The following is a 21,488-nucleotide window of genomic DNA, read 5'->3' on the forward strand; positions in this document are numbered from 1 at the left end:
TGACTTGGTGACAGACCTAAAAGCCTTTTGTTGCAATCTTAGCCAATGGAGGCGGATTACGACACCGGGCAGCTGAGATATATAAAGAGCCCCGTTTTGACCGCACTTGCACATTCTTCAGTGACACTTCTGAACATTCACACACCTCCACGGACTAAATTGTACAGGAGACCCACAAAACAGCCATTGTAGAGCCTATATCCTGCTACATGTGGGCAGGCTGTACATGCATCAGGCAGATAATTAGTTCACTTTCAATCCACACAGCCTGTACCGAGAAACACTGGGACGCACTTTTCTTTCTTTTTTTTGGGAGAATTTATTTCAAAGGCTTCTGCTGCAAAAAAACTGCAACTTTGGGCTGACCGTGTTGGATTAGACGCATGTCACTGGTTCCCTGCCTTTTGTAGGATAAGGCAAGGAACGGCGCACGTCCGAGAGAGAGGATATAACAGGATCAAGGGAGTAAAAAAGAGCAGAGAAATAAAAGAAAAAGTTGCGTTGCCTGGTGTCCGCGCATCGTCATGCCGAGGTACAACTTCGTGCTGTGCTTGATGGTGCTCATCTCCTTGGGACGGTCGGGGAGCGACGAGCCCAATCTGCTGCTGCATCCTGCCAGCGAGACGCCCACGGATGCCGGGCTGCCGCTTCTGGACGAGGACGCCGGTGCCCACGAGTGCTCCGCATGCGTGTGGAGGGAGCAGAGCAAAGTGCTGAGGCTGGAGACCATCAAGTCCCAGATCCTGAGCAAGCTGCGTCTGAAGCATGCGCCCAACATCAGCCGGGAGGTGGTCAACCAGCTGCTGCCCAAGGCGCCTCCGCTCCAGCAGCTCCTGGACCACCACGACTTCCAGGGGGACGCGTCGTCCCAGGATGAGTTTATGGAGGAGGATGAGTACCACGCCACCACGGAGTCCGTGATCACCATGGCCTCTGAGCGTGAGTAGTTGTTTACAACCCCCCAGCAATATTGTCTCCAAATGCGTCGTGTGCGTAATTGTGGAACAGATAGGTTCAAGTGACCCGGGGCCTGCTGCGTGGACAGAGGAGTCAAATCAGTGAGACAACATACTTTTTCACATTGAGATCGGTTGTGGGTCCACTATGTGTGTTTGACTGATAAAATTAGACAAATGGCTCTGGTCAGCTGTTGGCCACGGCTGTCAAAATAAGGATTACGTGTGGAGCTGATAAATCAATATTCAGCAGCCAGAGCCTCATCAGCTTGACACAGACAGCTCCAATATGGCCTGATGAACTTTTGTTTTCATGATGATGAAGATGCTGATGGAGGTCTGAGTCCTTAGTATTTAGCTGCTCGTGCACCATCCTGCTGTCATGTCCAAACTTTTCTATTCTACTAGTTCATATTTTTGGTGCTAAATGCGTGGCAGAGCATCAAGTGCATTATTAATGATAATGCAGCATTTGGCAGCCTTTATGTCCTCCTTTGTATAAAAGCCCCTAAATTCTGGAGTTATGATCATGCCGTGCACGAGGCCCTGCGATTATTGCCCCCTGACAATTTGCTTGCCCTCTCATTTCCCATAAATCCACAGATAAACCGCAGGCCGGGGCCCTTGGAGACGTTTTATAAAATTACTGTTGAACCCTGGCAGCTGTGCTCTATCGCCCTTTTATAGGAGCCTCTACCGGTTTCCCTGCTGTTCATCGCAGTGAGAAAAAGTGTGTCCAAAAAGCTGCTATTGTTCCCCTCATGCAGTGGCCCCCCTCGGCCGCACTTGCCTTTTAAATGCGAAGTTTATAGGCGCAGCTCGCGTTTTTTCCACCACGGGTACACAAAGACAGAGAATCACTTAGTGTCGAGGGGAGTGTGTGACCTTTTCCTGCAGAATTGCGGGGTTCAACAACATTTACACACGTAATATATTCTGCACAAGGCGGAGGAAACACACTCCAAATCATCTGTTTGTTCTCCCTTTACTCCATGATTGAACAAAGATATAGTCCTGATATCTATCTATCTATCTATCTATCGTTAGATTTAGTTGTAAATAGTTATGATCGTGATTATTTTTACTTGCCAATGCAAATCTCTCTTAGTGTAATTTGTTATGGAATTAGTTCGATTTCCATGCTAAGTAGTGGGTGTATATTTAAATATACCATCTATATAACTATATATTTTGAATGCATTGGTCCGGGTGCATTTTAATATCTTGCCGTTAAATAATTTTATCACCCTCCGACCTGTCTCTGTTCACTACAACAGAAAACAACATCAACATCTATCTATCTATCTATCTATCTATCTATCTATCTATCTCTCTATCACATCACATACACAAACACTCAGGGTACAGTGTACGTGATTCATGCTGACAACAGAGATTTTCTGTAATAACTTGTTGTGATCTCTCTGATGAGCACATCAGCCCCATAATGGATAACTCCATCTGCACCTGTTAATATATATACAAGATGAAACTCACATATCAGCTGTACAGTATACACACACACACACACACACACACACACACACACACACACACACATACACACACACATGCACACACACATGCAAACACACACACACACACACACACACACATGCACACACAGAACACCATGCAAAGTAATTGGATACCCCCTCAAGCCATAGGGTAGGTATTGTGGATGATGCTGGCTTAGTGCATGTTTCTGACTGACTTTACTGCTTTATCTGTCATGTTACAGCGTTTCCTTTCTTGTTCTGTATGTTTCATCTCTTTATGTCAGCTGCAGTTCTTATCATCTGTACAATACACACACACAGCATCACAACCTCACCCCGCCCACACATTCCTCCCTGTTAGCCTTCCTCTCTCTCCCTTTTTCCCTCTCTCCTTTTTCTCCGGTACTCAGAAGAGTTGAGAGAATGAGTGCATCTCTTTTTCGCCTGTGGCGCCTTGGTGATCCCACAGGATTAAAAGTGCCTTTTTCTGTCTCTCTGATAGAAGGAGGACTTCAAACACTATTCCCTGCGCACCTCGAACCCAATCACCCTTTCACGGTCGTGCACACTGCCTTTGATGGGCCATGTGGGTTCACACAGTACATACTGAACTGGACCTGTGCCAGAGTTGCTTCTTAGTATTCACTCAAGGTACGTGGGTGCCGCAGTGGGGGTTGAGAGGGTCCATGCTTCTTGGTCTCTAATTACTATGAAATTTCATGGAAAAGTACAGCTATTTATACCATAGTGCAGCACTTTATGTTCTAAAACATCTCCCTGCATACAGTGCGTTGTGTAGGTACCCGCTTCGATTGACGTTCACACAAACAAATGGCTCAATTTACTAGCTCAGTATATAAGGGTCATTTTCTAGCACAGAACAGGGGATGAGTGTTGACAGTTTATTAACAAATCTGTTTGATTGAACATATGAATGCAAATCTGTGGAGTTTGTGAGTGTTGTTGTTTTTGTGTTGTTGTGGCAAGCGTGTATTTTTGCTTTGTTTTGCCAGAGGTGGGGTGAGGATTGGACCCCACTAGTCTCCCATTTGTCACCTTTCCAAGACGCTTCGACCAAACCTTCCTCTGCCGTCAGTGACCTTCCCCTGCTCTCTGTCTCTCAGTCTCTCTCTGTTTGTTTTGATGCTGACTGACCACACTTTTTTTTTTAACTTCAAGAGACCAATTGGATATAGTACTGTTGTCCTGGAGCGTGTGAGAAGTAGGATTCCAAGAAACCGTGGCACCTCTGTTGACTTGGATTACTGCCTTTGCGGTTGTATCATCACTTGGATGGATGTTACAAGTTGTTCATGAGCAGCTTATTTGGTATTTTGCTGTGCGATATGTTTTTGCTACGACAGTAATTTTGAGATTGTCCAGTAACAGAGAATCCAGCAGAGAGCAGCACTGGCTTACCCTCTTTATCAGGCTTTATTGAAACTGAGGTTTAGACATAAAGAAGATCACATTTGAAACATTGCTTGTGACTGGCTCAGCTCTCTCGAATCCTCTGTAACTTACGTTTTTTCACACACATTTTGTCTCGTCCACGTGACTGTGTGTTGGCCATAACAAAGTGCTATACTGGTAAGATTATGTAATTCAGCTAGGATGAGGCACATTCACTTCAAGCAGAGGCTTACACAATTCCCGAGTAAATAAGATGAACCTCTTCGCACATGTAATGGTTTGAATGTACACATTTCCACATGTGCACATTCGTGCAGATGCCAAAGGATGCTCTCCCTCTCTCTCTCTCTCTCTCTCTCTCTCTCTCTCTCACACACACACACACCCACACACATGCACACACACACTCACACACACACTCCAGAGAAAAGTTCTCCTATTGACAAAAAGGGTCACAGAGTTCACAGCTATGTGATATATTGGAAGAGGAGACTATTAACCTCATCGGGTCTCTTTCTTTGGCAGCAAAGACGAACCGGTAGTAACTTGAACACTTATCCCCCACACACACAAACACACACACACACACACACACACATGCTCACTCACACACCCATCTACTAACCACTCCCACAAAAAAACAAGTCTTTTATAGTGTTGACCCTATAAAAGGGTCATTTCCTGAAGGTGCAGGAACCATAAAAATTAAGAGGGAGAGCGCTAAAAGGACAGAGCAGCAAAGTCGGACTGTCTTCAACTCACTGGCCAGTGTTTGCTAGAATGACTATGTGAGGCTTTTATAGATTTATTTATTCCATGGAGGTCTCAGTTTGACGATGACACCTGTTTTCCCTGTGTAGTTGCAAGCATCAGTCGAGGGAAAGATAAACTTTGGTGTTGAATTGTTTGGACACCAGGGCACCACTGGTTTGTTTAAATAGGAGTAAAATCTTAAGGAAGAAAGGTCTAAAGGACTGTAGAAATTGCACAACATACTGTCATCTTTATGGCTAATAAAATTTCAAAGGGACTAAAGTCTATTAATACAGGGACAAAATTTCCCCAGGACCTCAGGAATCTCACTCCTTCCACCCTCCGTCCCTTATTCCCACGCTCCCGTGTACCGGTCCCTGCAGCCGGCCTGTTCTTTTGGCATTTGGGAATATGTTGCTTTGGAACTTAATGCATGCTTTTACCAAAAATACAACCCTGAGAAGTTTGGAGGAGGGAGGCAAGACTGCTTGAAATGTCGTTTAGTGGACGTGGCCATGCAGGAATAATTGGATTCCTTCTTTCTCAGTCACTGCGTGTATCTTCTGATGAGCTCCTCATTGCTTCTGTAAAGGATGTCAAAGAGTGTGATTGAGTTTGGTGCGCTGCGGCTCATGCTGCGGGTATGAAGGGGGAGGCTTAGAAGGAAGATCTCAGGGAGTCCGCAGGGAGCAACAAGCAGCCCAGTTCTATCCTAAAGGGACAGAAATCATGGAAGGGTTTTATAGGTACAATTAAAAAGACCTGAAACAGATGTTATGTTTCACTAATAAAGGAAATAATTACTTCAGGCCAGTAATTAAGCCATGTGTAGGGACATGAGTGAGGAGGAGGACGAGGAGGAGGCGCAGGAGGAGGGGAGTGAAAAGATAAAATGGAGATCATTGAAGGGATTATTGTTGATGGATGCGTTCAGGCTTTGTGTGGTCGCGTGCGAGGAGCTGCTGAGGATCAGTTTATGGAAGAGTCCATTAAATCTAAGATGCATTTAAGCAAAGGAAATGCTGCATGGGCATAATGTTGGATCCCATGAGAGAGCCCCTGTGTTGGAAAGAGGCACAATTAACAGTGGATTAGCTCATGATAATCTACATGAAAATTTAATTAGCCTCTTTTCCGTGCAAAGGAGAGCAGCTTCTCACTAGATTTATCACCTGTGGTTGTATTTTCTGCCTGCCGTACCCACATCACTCCAGGAAGTTCATTATGAAAATGCACAGTGCAAGTGATTTCTTTAGGGACAAGAGCAGGGTTAGATTTATATAATGTACAAGCACAGATGGATCAAGAGAAGCTCATAAAGGGGGAACGATAGATACTTTCATGCTGCATAGAAAGTAGTGCAAAGTGGGTACACTGAGTTGTTCTTTAGAGAAACACTCTGTCATAGCTCAGGCTAACCCAGATTTGGGTTCTAAAGGGATTTGTTTTAGTCGCGGATTTATGTTCAAACAAAAACACACACAGAAATATGACTGTGCATTTAAAGTGATGAAACTAATCAATATTATTATGAGTTTGTGTTCATGCAGTGTGAGAGTGTTTCATGTTGAGCAACATCAATACTGATCACCTCTCCCAGGACATACTGCACAGCTTATGGACGCAGCTCATGAGATGTGTTAAGACAATGGACACAAAAGGGAAAACACAAATATAGAAGGATGCCGGATGGTAGTTTGGTGTGTATAATTGACTTGATTTGTTGAGTGACCACCTGCTTTAGTCATTGTCTTTTTTTTGCTGCAACCACATGGAGCCTAATAACTCAGTGGTGCCTCTCCATGTTGGGTTTGGATTGAACAGTTACCACAGGGCCTGAAGATGTAAGTTATGACAAAAGAAAGAGAGAATTAGCTTTGGGGAATTCAGACTCTGTATAAGGCACACTAAAGCAGATCAAATAGATAAATGTGGGCATCAACTGCATAACTGTGATCGGGAATCAGGTGTTTGTACTATTTTGCTTGTAAAGTATCGTAAGTTGGGTACAATGGCAATAGCTTGAGTGGCATGGGGGCATAATTCTCAAATTAGTTTCCAGTTGTGAGATTTCCAGCAAAACACAATTGGCTGTGTTCATGATCAGGAAGGTAGTAAGGAATCACGTCCTGGTCAGTGTTCATGGACCAAGCCACTGGTCCTCTAAGACAGCCTGTGAACTGTAAAGAAATATAATGTGTTTACACAGATATGCAAAATCTAACACTTTGAGGTGAGTCAGTAGCGTTTTAGGACTCAGTAGTAAATTGATAAAACAGTTTGGCAAATTGTCATAAAATGACAAAAAAAGTGACACCTTGCTATCTCTCCATGCCATATCCATCTTGATCCATTTAGCAAACATGTCTAGTCTCAGCTTTAATCTTGCAGGGATTTTCTCTGTATAAAGACCTGTTTATCTGTTTATTACATGAATTTGGGGGCAGTGGCCTCAACCAGGAAACTATTAACATTCAATTTGTTGTGGTTTTATCCTATAAATATACAACTTGAAATATCCATTGATAAAGATACTGATCATGTGTTATCCAGTGTTTATATATCATGTGTTGTTGTAGGTAACTTGTATCGGGTTATAATGTTAACAGGCATACCTGTTAAATTCAGAACAATCACTCCTTTAGCATATCTTTCACTGAAAAAACTGTGTTAATTGGGTTTACTTTACAAATCATAAGAGACGTCTGGATCCAGAATCTGCTGCTATAGGAAATTAAAACCTTCATGTTATTAACAACAAGTTGAACAATAATTACTTTATGAGCAGAGAAGATATAATATAGGTCCCATGAAAGCACTGAAGCAGTTACTTGCTCTTTATTTTTCAATTCTCATGGAACTCATAAATGCTCTCTTCTAAAATAATATTTTCATAGTTAATTGTTATTGGGTAATTACATATCTGAGTGGTCAAATATGACATGGAGTTCCCCAAGACTCTATTCTAGGGCCTCTTCTCTTCAACATCTATTAATCCCACCAGCTTTGGGGAAACAAAATATGTTATCATAATCACGCACATGACACACATGACCATATTACCAGAGGACTATAACCCAGCTCTCAGTAAATGCAATGAACAAATCAACAGAACTTTCCTGAATGAAACAAAGATGAAACTGAATTAGTCATTTATGGAGAAGAACAGTCAAGGGTCAGCAGTCAGTAGCTTCTGTCGCCAGAGTCAAAACTAAACATGGAGAACTTTTTATTGCAATTAATTTATACTAGTTAACACAACTTGCTCCATAAATGAATGGAGTTGCATTGTCTTTCTTTTTCCTTCAAAAAGTGTAAATCATTCAGAAGGTGATGAAGCATTTTCACGAGAGCTGGCACTGATGGTCTTTAACTTTAACAAATCACTTGTTTCAAGTTGTTTCAATCTGTTATGTTTCCTTTAAAAGAACTTGATTGTAATGCTGAATTCAGATGAGTCCGAACCCAGAGATCTGCTCGTGTGAAATAAGAGAAAAGTTTTGGGTTGTAACTTTTGGAGGCAGAGCAGAGCATTGTCCTCTGACATTAACGTCTTGCATGTATGTGTGGATGCACACGAACACAGGCGCTGAGACCTCAGCATGCTTCCTGCTGTCCAGCTGTCCACCTTATTGCAGTTCACTGCACGCTCACTCTTTTCACGCTCTGCCCCCGTCCTGCTGGAGATGTTCTGCAGACGTTCCCCTTATAATACATCATATATAACCCCAAACACTAAAACCAATGAGCTTTGAGTCTATTTGCTGATGTCAGTGAGTTTGGAGCTTGTGTGCGTGTTTATGTGCAGTTGCATGTTTCCTTGTGTGTGTATGTGTGTGTGTGTGTGTGTGTGTGTGTGTGTGTGTGTGTGTGTGTGTGTGTGTGTGTGTGTGTGTGTGTGAGTGAGGATGTGTATGTGTGTGTTCGCTGAACTAGAACAGGGAGCATTAGGAGGTGTCTTTTGTTGCTCCTGGGGGGCTACTGTTCTCAGTCCTAATAGGAGTCTTGTGCCTGCCGTTGTCCCAGGGGACAGCTTCTGAATGAGGGGGTCTAACTTCACACACCCCCCCGTCCAAACCCAGCTCGAGCCTGGCCTCCCCCACTACCCTCTCCCGTCCCTTGGGAGTGGCCGAGGGACAAAGAGGGAGTGGGGCTGGGGTGGGATGGGATGTTTGAGGGGGTGCACTGTGGCCCCTGTCTTATTAGAAGGGTCGTGAACGTGTCACGATGATTAATATGCCGAGGTGCGTGGGGATACCCTAGAGTCACATTTATTCAACATGAAGGCTCCCAAACACACACTCACCACAAAATGGTACATTTGCATTTCCCATTAAGAAAAGAAAATATAGATATATATATGCAAATGTAACTCCTATCTAGGTTTATACCATTTTGCATTATCCATTTGGACATTAACAATAGATGACCATTTCTCTCCCCACCCCACTTTAGCTGTCTTTTTTCACCTGATTGGCATATGTTACCACACATGTATACAACACATGCACACGACTGTCGAGCAAGAGTTTGGATTTTCTTTGAAAAGTGACCCGTAATTAAATCTTTTTTTCTCATAAAATGTGAGCTAGATTCAGGTTATTTTGAAGCTGAAAACATCTGTGGCAAACAATAGCTAATCTGTTAAATCGTGACAACCAATCAGTCATCAGTCACTGCCAAGCAAAATCATCATCCAGTAGCCTACTTTTTTTGTCGTTGCCAGATCTTTGAGAAAGACAAATCTAAATTAAATTAAATTAAATTTAAATCTAACATTGGCAAAAGGTTCTAAAACGGTAAAGACAATTCTTTTCGTATTTTCCTCAACAATTTAATCTTGTTGAGATTGTGATGATTGTGTTATCGAATGGAGAGACAGAGAGAGTAGATAAAGTAAATATAGTGAGGTTGCTCCTCGTTATGAGCTCTATCGGTTCCTTATGTGCTCTTTCCATCTATAATTTGCTCAATAAAGAGTCTGCTATTTTTTTTATCACATAATATAAACATTTTAGGGATTTTCTGGTATGTTGTGAACTACATCATATAGCTTCTATAACTTCTTCTCTCCATCTGTTTTCAACAGTTTTACTAAAAACGTTCAACTAAAAAACTGCCTCCGGATGTATCAAAGCGGACAGATGGCACGGTGAATAAACCCTTGTATCGTATATATGTTTCCCTTTACATGCATGTATAGGAGGCTGTGGGCTAACTCTGGGACACAGGTACCCAGGGAATCCACCAGATGTTTGATAGGCTCACCTGCAGGCCTGCTGGGTGTTGGCAGTAAAATTCATGTGCAGCATATGCTGCAATTATACCACAGGGAAATAAGCGGCTGTAATAATGAAGTAGGCTGGAAACACGTGGAGGAAAAGCAAACATGCCTGTTTTTTCTTGAAAAAACACATCACACTCCACAGTTCGCCTGATTTTTACTTGTTTTCTCACTTCTTAGTGTAAAGGGGCCAGATTCTCTCATTATCCGCGCGGTCGGGGAGAAAGGTTCCATTGCTCCAGTAGGGGGGGCTCAACACAAAACCTGAATTTCTGTCCTCATTGCAGGATTGAAATCAGAGTGTTACTGCAAAGAGCTATAACTAAAGCTCAGGAAATTAAGCTATAAAAACTGCAGCTCCAGCTAAAATGATGACCTCTTCCAACATTAGCGTGTTATTGGAGCTGGAGCGATTGTTAGCTAAGGTGGGAGGATTAAATATCCCCTCAGTTTTCTGATCTTTACAAGCTTGCCTTTGCACAAGTGCAGAGCGCTGCCAAGATGTGGGCTGTAATAAAGCTGCAGGCATTTGTCCTCCACGCTTTGCCGCTTACTTGTGCACTTACAAGGATCCATAAAGACATAAATTGATTTTGCCCATCAATGCACTCATTGTTTAACATGACATAGCTCACATGTTGTGCAGGTGTGTTTAATAACCAGGGATCACGGCACACAGGCCCTGCTTCTCACATTACTCCTCCTTAAGAAAACCCACGGCTCGAGACATTGAACTCAGCAGCGTTTGCTGGATTGTCTCCTTTTTTCTCTCCGCCATGACTCCGCCAAAGCAGTGAGAATAGTTTGCAGAGGAAGAGCCGTGTGTATCTGTCCCCATCTTTTGCCATTCGAAACAACAAAACAAAAAGTAGTAATAACAAGTAAACCCCAAGCAAACTGCAGAATCATTCATTCCCAGTTTTGTGCTGATGAGCGAACACAACACCGCCCACGTTAATTGCTGTGACCCCAGCGACCCACCAAAAGGAACATTGACATATTGTTTGTCCAGCGTGAGACACTGTATAATTTACACTCACTAATGACTGTCCCTGGAAAATACAGGCTGAAGGACCACGTCTGTCCCCGGCTTGGCTCTTATTCAACGTTCGCCCTGGACTCTTCTAATGGATAGTCTATCTGTACCTCGGTGAATTCATATCCCTCAATGCATGACCATATTTCAATTATAACACTTGTTTAGTGTAAAAAGAAAACAACTTGGTGCAGTGTTACCTCCTGGTCAACTGAGGTTCGATAAACAGTCCACCATTGGCTGGAGAATCTCCACCCTAATCAAAACAAAAACAAACTGTGGCTGATTCAGTGCTGTTGTGTCTCTGAGATTTCAAATGATTCTCTGGTGAAAAGCCGTGTTGTGAAGAAAGACATATTACCATTGCCATAAGGTCGACCTTGACCTTCAAACTCAATCTGGCTATTAGGGCCTGCCCCTCCCCAGCACCCCTGAGATGTAAAGAGGCTGACGGTTTTGACCCCTGATCCCATTTCTTAACTAGGCAGAGGTGCCAAATAACCTTTTGACCCAGGAAGCATTTTGCAGGTTGCCTGAGCAACCTCAGATTTAGCAGTGATTGACAGGTCCGTGCAGTTTATTTTTTTTTTCTTATTTCTTCAAACGATGGAGCAACAACACTCCCCTTCTAGATAAAAAACAGAACACAGACGTTTATTTGCTCCAATCTGGAGTTGGAATATGTCAAATACTCTCAGAGAAATTGGGGAGCTTAACTAATCTTTTGTACTCAGTTGGCAAATTATTATGCCAGATAGACGCAGAATAAATTTCCCTTAATAAATGAACGCTTTACATGGAAATTAATGTATGAATGCAATGGATGGGTGTCATTATATCAGAGTGAGGTCTATGTAAATGAACCGAGTGCAGATTTGACATGTGGTGCACATCACAGAAAGACCAGCTCCGAGGATCATGACAGGAATAAATCTGCCGATATGAGGGGACGCCTTGTGCTCTTTGACATAACCCATAATCCCCAAATATATTTGTTAGGAGGGGCCACTAAAAAACTTCAGATGTTTTAATTTCGGAGAGTTGCAATGTGGAGGTAGAGACCATTTCATTACGATTGACCCTGGGGAATCTAAGGTTACCATCTGGCTACTGGCCACCATTACTGATCCTTGTTTTAATATGCAAATGTATCTGTTTTCCAACCCGGATGTAATCACAAATGTAACCTGACTGAATCAAACAACAGCACCATGTGCACATGAGATAACCGATGGCTCACACGCATATAAAGATAGAACAGTTGGTAGGTTAACAAGAATAAAGGTTTAGGTTTCATGGAGGGAGAGAAATACTTCTTTAATTTGAACGAGATAATTTTTTGTGAGATAAATGGAATCAAACTTGAAGATTATGTGAATTTTTTCAAATCCATAACTAGAATGGCACTCACTAGAGCGCACACCTCCGCTAAAGCCGCTCCAAATGGTACTCACTCATAGATATCAGTTAAAAAAAATATTTAATCAATCTCTCTGCATTCTTGCATTCAACCCACTTTCTCGCAATGTAATAGAAATGAATGCTGGATCTGCCTCTATGTCGACGCTCCATCTTCCATCCTTCAACCAAGTTTCATGGAAATCTGAGAAATGCTTTTTGCCTGACAAACAAACGGACAGGGGTTAAAATACTATCTCCTCGGCCGAGGTAAGTAATGTTCATCGTGGAAGAAGAAACTTGGGATTATATCCGCTTTCCCATTGTTGCGCTGCACACTTTGCACACCACTCCTCAATTCATCCATTTGAGTCACACACAAAAAGTGTGATCGCGTGTCAGTGACGTGTGGAGCTGTGGTGGTCTCTGATTTTATGATCAGTGTGTGGAACACGTACACATCTTGTGAAGTCGAACAGTCCAAATAACTGCAGCTGTGCCCTCTGCCTCCCGAACAGTCACAACTCTGTTCACGGCTCCATTTAAATTTACTACTCTGTCATAAAACGACAGTGTTTTCAGTCCGGATTGTTTCTCATTTTTTGAATTGTTTGAAACCCTTAAGTTTACCTTCTTTCTGCTTTAAACCATCAGCAGCTCGACATTACCGTGGGAAGATTTGTCTTCAAAAAATTCCATGAAATCACAAAGAGGTCTTGTTTTACAATTAATTAACAATTAAAATATCTACCTTGACCACTGATTCTCATTTCATGCAGAGTCTGGCTCTGACATTTGCACATTAGTTGTGGTTCAGAGAAGAAGCTCAGTAACTAAAAATGTATCTTTGCTGTACAAAGAATATATGAGTGTGATGGATGAAAAGAAAAATGCTAAGAGACATTTTTAAGTCTGTGTGAGAACATTATTATATATCTGAATGCCTCACTTCATTCTCCTAGAGAGAGATCAGAAGTGACGTGGTTTGTCCTTTTCAGCTTTTAAGCATGTTTCAATCAGATCTTATCTCAGTCACTCTGTGGCTGTAGTGACTGAGATAAGATTGTCTTTCCCATTTAAAAGTTCTGATTTGCTGTTTTTGATACTCAGTATTGGACTCTGGTGAACGAGCAGTGATGAGTGCAATGCTTCCAGAATGGGAGCGAATCTCTGCTTGTGATGAATGATGCAGATGCCGGGGCAGGAACAGTCAACATGAGTTAACTGCTGTGGTGCTGAATAATGTTCAGTACCACATATGAACACATTAATGCAATGTGTTCATAAAGTAATGTTCTGTTGGTGGTATAGAATTTAATTAATCAAGGTGTTTTGTTGTGTTTTGATGAGAAAATCACATTTTTCAAAAGAAGAAGAAACATTAAATATGAAACAGGGAAGTTGAAGTTGAAGTATCAATTGAATGATGATTTTCTCAGTGACGTATGTATACAGTACACTTCATATACATCACAAGTGTAACTGTGACCTGTGTTTTTTCCATAGCCGAGCCACTGGTCCAAGTGAACGGGAAGCCGAGCTGCTGCTTCTTCAAGTTCAGCCCCAAGCTGATGTTCACCAAGGTGCTGAAGGCCCAGCTGTGGGTGTACCTGCGGCCGCTGCAGCAGACCTCCACCGTCTACCTGCAGATCCTCCGGCTGAAGCCTGTGACGGAGCAGGGCAGCCGCCACATCCGCATCCGCTCCCTGAAGATAGAGCTCAACTCCAGAGTGGGCCACTGGCAGAGCATTGACTTTAAGCACGTGTTGCAGAACTGGTTCAAACAGCCGCACACCAACTGGGGAATCGACATCAACGCCTTCGACGAGAGCGGCAATGATCTGGCAGTTACCTCACTGAGACCCGGAGAGGAGGGGCTGGTAAGGACCCTCAGACCTGTCCCTTGGGTGGTGGTGGTGGTGGTGGTGGTGGTGGGGGGGGGGGGGGGTTGTAACCATCCATCTGCTAAACACATATCTCACAAACTGTTCATATTATCAGCCTACACTTGGCACAGGTAGTGTTGGCCTGTTCAATACAGGCGACCAGTACTCTGTAGGTTATTTCTGTTTCATTTTATGAAAACATTGACTATAAAATCTTCACTGCAGAAAATCCAGGTAGAATGAGAACAAAAGTTTTCTAACTTTACTCATAGACTGTTTATAAAAAGCTCTGCACACAATGTCAGGCACACAAACAATGTTACACAGTGACAGTATATTGTAGAACTGCTTGAGGAGGACTCACAGATGAAATAATTCTGAAGTAGCTCCAGAGCCACAGGGCACTACACTAGTACAACCCCATATAATTTGAATTTAACGTATGGGAAGATTATAAACCAGTCGTGTGTTGAAAAGCCACCCCTTGTTTTCCCCTAGTTACCATCAAACAGACGTGACCAATCTATATTTACTTAAGTCCAGTGAAAACACAGCTGCTTTGTTTGAATCAATGTTCATCACCACATCCCATCTTCAGATCAGAGGAGATACAGTACACTGATTCACATAGTTTAGAAATCCTTAAATTTAGTATGCATTTTTCAATTTTTATTTTAATTATATTTAAAATGTTGATTAAATCTCTTGTATTGAAAGTCAATGCTGAAAGGTTTGAAGGTTTTCTCTTCAGGCTGCCGTGTATTTTGCCTCGTGTTGAGAGGATACCTCTTGAGTCCTAAAATGTAAAAAACATAAATCACTTAACTTGGCCCACATATTTGCTTTGGTTCTCTTTTTCCACGATGAAGTGCTTCCTTTACGTCTAATGTAATGGATGGGGCTGCACGGATGAGTTCAAACTTCAGTCTCAAAGCAAAACCACCCGTGAACCATTAATCTAGTTAGAAATCCCAGAGTTGCTTCGACTGACAGTTACATACTACTTCGATGTTGAATTATGTAGGCCAGTCATCCCAGTTAAGCAACACCAAATATTTACCAAGTGGTCATTTGGGTCAGATCTTCACAACACATATCAGAGGTCAGCTCTGGTATCTTGGCCAGTGAATCACTGCCCTCGGAGCACAGAGCGTGCACAGTGTGCATTATTATTCTTGAGCGGGATAAAAAGGAAGAGATCAAAAACACACGGCAAGTGCACAAAAATAAAACAAAACACAACAAGCAAGGAAAGAGTCTAACTCTGCTTCTCCGTGATCCTCTGGGTCTTTTTTTTTTCGACAACAAAAGCCCTAAAGGCCAAGCTGACATGGTCTCCCCCCAACGGCCTTTTAGCTTATTTCCTCTTTTGAATGCGTCACAAAAAACTGTGCTCGAGCCCAGCTGGACTCACTGTGGGGACAGGAAGGCTTTGTAAAACAAACATGATGGAGTAAAATATTTGGTCCTTGTGCTTTGCCCACAGGTCAAGGTTATGTTAGACTGCAGATGACCTCCAGGGTCATGGATCAAACCAAGCACTCAGAGTCAGCTATCAGTGTCAGGAGAGACCAGTTTCTTCTCAGTGCTCATTGAAACCCTGCTCACACGGCACATTGTGCTGTTACTTTAAAAATCACAAATTAAGTCATTTAGCCTCATGAAAAATGATAGTTAATTTAAAGCAGTTTCAACCTTTTGTCTGTTTCACTTTATTTTTTTTTTTAAATATTTTATTTTCAGTTTTATATGTAATGTGTACAAACAAACATATCAGTATACCAACAGTATAGAGACATAACAAAGGACAAAGTGCCCCCCGCCCCCCTTAAAAAAAAAAAAAAAAAAGGTCAGTGTTCAAGGTCAATACAAACAACTACATTAAGTCATTAAGTATTTGGTGTAAGAGATGTACCAATATGGTCTAAATATGGCTGCCAAATTTTCAAAAAGGTGTTATATCTATATATATATATCGTTTTCTGAGACAATAAGTGATTTTTTCCAGGGGGATGCAACTATTCATCTCAACAGACCACCTGTCAATAAGAAGAGGGGAGTCAGATTTCCATGACACTGCAATGCACTTCTTAGCCACACATAGAGCAACTTCAATGAATTTGAGTTGTGCATTGGTTAGAGAACGGCGAATACTTGTTAAGTTCCCCAATAAACAAAGTTCAGGGTCCACTGGAATATTTACTCCCGTGATCCTGGTTAAAGTGGAGCAGATATAATGCCAGAAAGGCCTAACTTTCATACACAGCCAGGTACAATGCAAAAAGGAACCAACTTCAGTATCACATCTAAAGCACATTTCTGACAGGTTAGATTTGAATGAGTGTCATTTTTCTGGGGTAAAATATAATTGATGTAGAATATTATAGTTAATCAATCTGTAACAGGCATTGATAATAGTTGACAAGCTGTTTTGACATAGTTCTGTCCAAAGTTGTTCGTCAATTGTAACATTGAGATCTGACTCCCACTTCATTCTAGACTTATGCACACCTGGTTTTGGGCCTTCATTCAACAATAGGCGATACATTTTAGAAATAAATTTATGTGTGTTCCCATCACAAAGAAATCTTTCAACATCATTCATAACAGGCAGAGTAATTTCAGGACCCAAATTAGCCCTCAAAAAGGATCTTAATTGGAGATAACAGAAAAAGGTCTGATTGGACAAACTATACTTCCTCTTCAGGTGTTCAAATGGCATGAAAAGTCTTTTGTCGAAGCAATCTTCCAAGTGTTGGATTCCCTTATGGTGCCATCTGTCCAGAATCTTACTATCAAGAGTCATGGGTATAAGTTCATTTTGCTTTAAAGGTGTTTTAGGTGACAGCCCCACCCTCAATCCAAGACCTTTGTGAACCTCATACCACATTTTTATCAGATGCCTCAATATAGTCTGTTTCACTTTCAACAGCTTTGTTTGGTTCAAACTGGGTTGTAACAATCAGTAATGCTGGAGTAAGTCAGAGATTATAAAACCTCTGTTTGTTTACTGACATCATGCACTCTATAAACTGAGAGGCTGATGGAAAACAGTAAACACTTATTGTGTCACTGTTCTGTGTTGCACTGTCATGGTTACTCAGATCAGATCCTGGCTTGGACTCGGCTGAGCTATAAAATGAGATGAAAGGTTCAACTTTTGGGTCTAGTTTCGTTTACTCTGGTCTCAGGAGTAGGGATATGTTTTTATATAATCTATAATTGATTATGAGTAATCAATCTAATTATTAATGCTTGGTGTGTCACATCAGTGTAGTAAACTACCTGATATTATAGAAAACCAGTTATGTGCTATTCATGTACCAGGATATGCAATGACTGAATCTGAAAAGAAGTTGATATTGTAAAATGTATTTAATCATTCAGCCTAACCAAGCCATAGTCAATCATATATGTTATTATTACTTAGTAGTTCAAACTTGAAAAGGCTTGAGTTTAACAGCAGTAGTTTTTTTAGTGTATTTTTATCGTGCAGGGAGAGAAGAGGATAGATGCTATTCTGACTCGAGTTTGTTGACAGGTTGAGTGACGAGCATTATTGATTAGTTGTCACTACTTGTTTATTCCATAGCTAAAGTGTGAGCCACGTCTCTGGTGCTGTTCTTTTATAACCACCTCTTTCTTTTCGCCCTGCCCCTTCTCCCCCTGATTCCAGCAGCCGTTCCTGGAGGTAAAGGTTCTCGAGACGACCAAGCGTTCTCGCAGAAACCTTGGCCTGGACTGCGACGAGCACTCCACCGAGTCCCGCTGCTGTCGCTACCCGCTGACTGTGGATTTCGAGGCGTTCGGCTGGGACTGGATCATTGCCCCCAAACGCTACAAAGCCAACTACTGCTCCGGCCAATGCGAGTACATGTTCATGCAGAAGTACCCACACACCCACCTGGTGCAGCACGCTAACCCCCGCGGCTCGGCAGGGCCCTGCTGTACCCCGACCAAGATGTCCCCCATTAACATGCTCTACTTCAATGACAAGCAGCAGATTATCCATGGCAAGATCCCGGGGATGGTGGTGGATAGATGTGGCTGCTCTTAGGCTGCGGGGCGAACGCACACTTGTGTACAGCCACCATTGCATCGAACCACCCAAAACCCTTACGGAGCTCTCCCCCGGCACCAGAACCCACCCCTCGGCACCAGATTTCACAAAAACATCCTACTGGGTCTCCATCTTTCTAGTAATTAAATTGATTCTAAATGTAAAAAAAAAAAAAAAAAAAAAATTATAAATGACACGTGAATTAAAAAGGGACTGAGAGATGGAAATACAGAACATGATGAATAATTTAAAGAGGTTGAACTTGAGAAGCAGCTTCAGAAAAATGGTAAATGAGACAAAACTATGTTATAGAGTATGTGTTAGTTTTGTCGGGGTGGGGGGTTAAAGAGTTTGTTTGTTTGTTTGTTTGTTTGTGTTTTTTTTTTCATGGCATCTTTGTGAAATGTCCAGGTTAGTGAGTTGAAATGACACAGGAGACTTGAGCATTTACAATATTATTTTTAAGCAGCTTCTGTCCTGAGGTGATGTTTTACGTTTACGTACAGGTGAGATTTGATCGACAAAAGAGTTGGCAAGGGCATGATCAGAATCTTTTTCACAATCCATCACTTTACCATTAGTAATACTCTTCGTGCAAAATCCAATATTTTGTTTAGACATGTTTAGAGATGGGCTCCAGGGATGTGAAGTTGAGGAGATCCAAAACCAAACCTTTCCCCTCTGTCATTCTCGTCCATCTACAAAACCTTTTCCCACTTACATTTGTCTTTTTGTTTTTAAGTGGATAGATGAAGTCGGTGTAGCCATTTCTGCCGCTCTACATTCAGATTTTGAGGTTGGACTTGCACACTAAAGTATGACACATAACTATAATGTAGATGCACTATGAAGTTGTTCTGGGAGATGAGGAAGAAAAAAGAAGGAGGAGAAGGAGGGCGAGTCCATCAGGATGACGAGAACCTGACAGTTTTTCTTTCTTTCTTCCGTGTAACAAAGAAAATTTACTTCAACTTCATTTTTTTTACATTAGATGTTTAAAACAGTAGTAAATGCACTGTTGTGTAACTTGAAGAAGCCTGGGACTGAGCATGTAATACAAATACTAAATCGACAGCTAAACATAACCTGTAATGAAACACAAAAGTTATTGAGCATCACTACAGTATGATAAGTGTTCTGACTACATGTTGACACACAAATATTTACAGCAGCGTTCACAACTGTGATAGAATACACTGTCAAGTCCCATTTTCTCAATGTTAGTTTCAGAAAAATAAACATCCTTTACCTGCAGTACTGAGTTACATCACGAGAATGTAACTCAACCGCTGACTTAAGTTTAGAGAACCAGTTTGCATTGTGAAATGCCCCCAACCTCAGCTATATCCTCATCATCCTCGTCATCACCACCATCATCATCATGGAGAATATGTTGTTAGTGCTTGAATACAGTGTAGATTAGTATGCTTGAAGTCTGTCTTTGTCTCCTGGATGTCAAAGCAAAGATATCCTTTTGTTGTAAACGAAAGCACTATGCTGTTGGATAAAGGAAGAGCCTTCTGACATTATATATAAATTATATATGTATATATTAAAAAAGGGGTACAAAAACCTTTTTGGGGGCACTCTACCTTACCAACAATAAATTTTGCACTATGGGGCGTTAGGAGTTAAAGTGTGGTTTGTGTTTTGCCAAGCACAAGAGAGCTTGTACAGAATAGGATTTAAAAAAAAAGCTATTCAAGCTTTGGTGATAAACCATAAAGTAGAGAGGTTATCACTTCTTTTTGATACCATCACGCTTTCCTGACTTTTGTCTGAGGCGGGGGCCTGTCCATACACTCACACTCTTCTATCCAATCTGGAACCTGGACGAACCGAACCAGCGGCCTTAAAGGCCTCCTCGCCCGCTGTGGGGGATAAGTCATGTGTGTAATAAGTGTCTGGATCGATGAACATAGAATGCTTTAACTGGAAATGGCCCGCCCACCAACTTTAATCTGTTACCATGTTAGAGAGACAACGTTATTTTGACTTAAACAACGTGTTGACTGTTTTGCAAAGACATGTTTTTGCCTTTGTGTGTATATTAAGTGAAAGAAGCCCATACGATAATGTGGGAAGAGTATCCAGGGATTGTTAGCCAAAGTAGAGGATGATATGTTGTGTGCTGTAACTTTTGTGATCACAGGAATATGCTAGAACATTTCAAAGGGAGAGAAAACGCTGGTTTAGGGGCAGTGGTTGGAAATAATTCAACAGGTCAATTGTCTATTTATTAATATGAATTACAATGCATTTCAAAGTCTGTCTACCTCACTTTCGCCTTCTAAAAAGAAAACCTTGCTTTTCAAAATTTGTCATTGATTAATCTGTGCAAACATTTAACCCATAAAATGTCCACGTCCCCCCCTCCCCAAAAAGTGTAGACAAAAACCACAGGGTCCCCTTGCTCTCAGGTTCAGATTGAGTTATTGACAGAGTGACTGATGGTAGCGGCTCTGGTAATGTGTGGTCAAAACAAACAATAATAATAATGATAATAATTATAATAATAATAATGACAATAATAATAGTTGTGCCCACATCTATGGCTTAACAATGGTTAAAGCTGTTGAGAAGTTGCGTTTTGAATTGTAGTGTTTGTATACTGGTATGTGTGAGAGTGTTTTTCATATAAATATATGAGAGTAAGAAATCTCTATGTAAATACCTACCCAAATGTTGACATTTATGATGTTTTGGACAGGTTCACCGCTTCTCATGTTTTTTCACTTTACCCCCCTTCATTCCTCCGTTCTTTGTGTACCTAAAAAATTCACCCCAACTTTGTAGTTTAATGGTTGTGCATATGAATAACTGTTCAATTGTTATTTTTGCCTTTTGTTGTTTATTTACTGTCATCTTTCTTTTGTACAATAAATCATTTATTTAGCTTATGGGAGTTTTTTTCTGCTTTTTGATTCTATTTTGTGATGCTCCTTAAATTCTAGCACGAGCACAGAATCGTAAAGTCAGTAAATGGACTCAGTCACTGAGACACTATCAAAGTACTAATATTTACTTAGATCAGATCACATATGACTGCATCATTATAAAAGTGTTTAAAATATGATAGAATTCACGAGTTACAGATCCTTAGTAAAAGATTGAGTTCGGAAATGTAGACAATACAATAAGATTCACAGTTCCAAATTACTTCAGAGGGACTAACATGTTATGTAACTTTATATCAGTTATTA

General features: G+C 41.4%; 1 protein-coding gene across 2 annotated transcripts; it reads left to right on the plus strand.

Annotated features, from left to right (window-relative positions):
* The first annotated feature begins 56 nt into the window (after window positions 1-56).
* On the plus strand, window positions 57-21,185 carry LOC128462304 (growth/differentiation factor 11). Of its 2 annotated transcripts, none has more exons than XM_053447649.1 (3): window positions 57-939; window positions 13,846-14,219; window positions 17,902-21,185. In XM_053447649.1, exons 1-3 carry the CDS (start codon window positions 525-527, stop codon window positions 18,280-18,282), a joined length of 1,170 nt encoding a protein of 389 aa, XP_053303624.1. In that variant the 5' UTR covers window positions 57-524; the 3' UTR covers window positions 18,283-21,185. The 2 variants fall into 2 exon arrangements, with proteins under 2 accessions (XP_053303624.1, XP_053303614.1); XM_053447639.1 differs by having other exon boundaries at window positions 17,905-21,185.
* The last annotated feature ends 303 nt before the right edge of the window (window positions 21,186-21,488 follow it).

This window comes from Pleuronectes platessa, chromosome 2 (assembly GCF_947347685.1).
Source record: "Pleuronectes platessa chromosome 2, fPlePla1.1, whole genome shotgun sequence".
NCBI classification, from domain to species: Eukaryota; Metazoa; Chordata; class Actinopteri; order Pleuronectiformes; family Pleuronectidae; genus Pleuronectes; species Pleuronectes platessa.

What these genes read in the sequence shown, in the direction of transcription:
- LOC128462304 (XM_053447649.1), top strand. Translation starts at nt 525, where the DNA reads ATGCCGAGGTACAACTTCGTGCTGTGCTTGATGGTGCTCATCTCCTTG. An exon ending in GATCACCATGGCCTCTGAGC is followed by an intron (nt 940 to 13,845) that starts GTGAGTAGTTGT and finishes TTTTTTCCATAG; the next exon opens with CCGAGCCACTGGTCCAAGTG. An exon ending in GACCCGGAGAGGAGGGGCTG is followed by an intron (nt 14,220 to 17,901) that starts GTAAGGACCCTC and finishes CCCTGATTCCAG; the next exon opens with CAGCCGTTCCTGGAGGTAAA.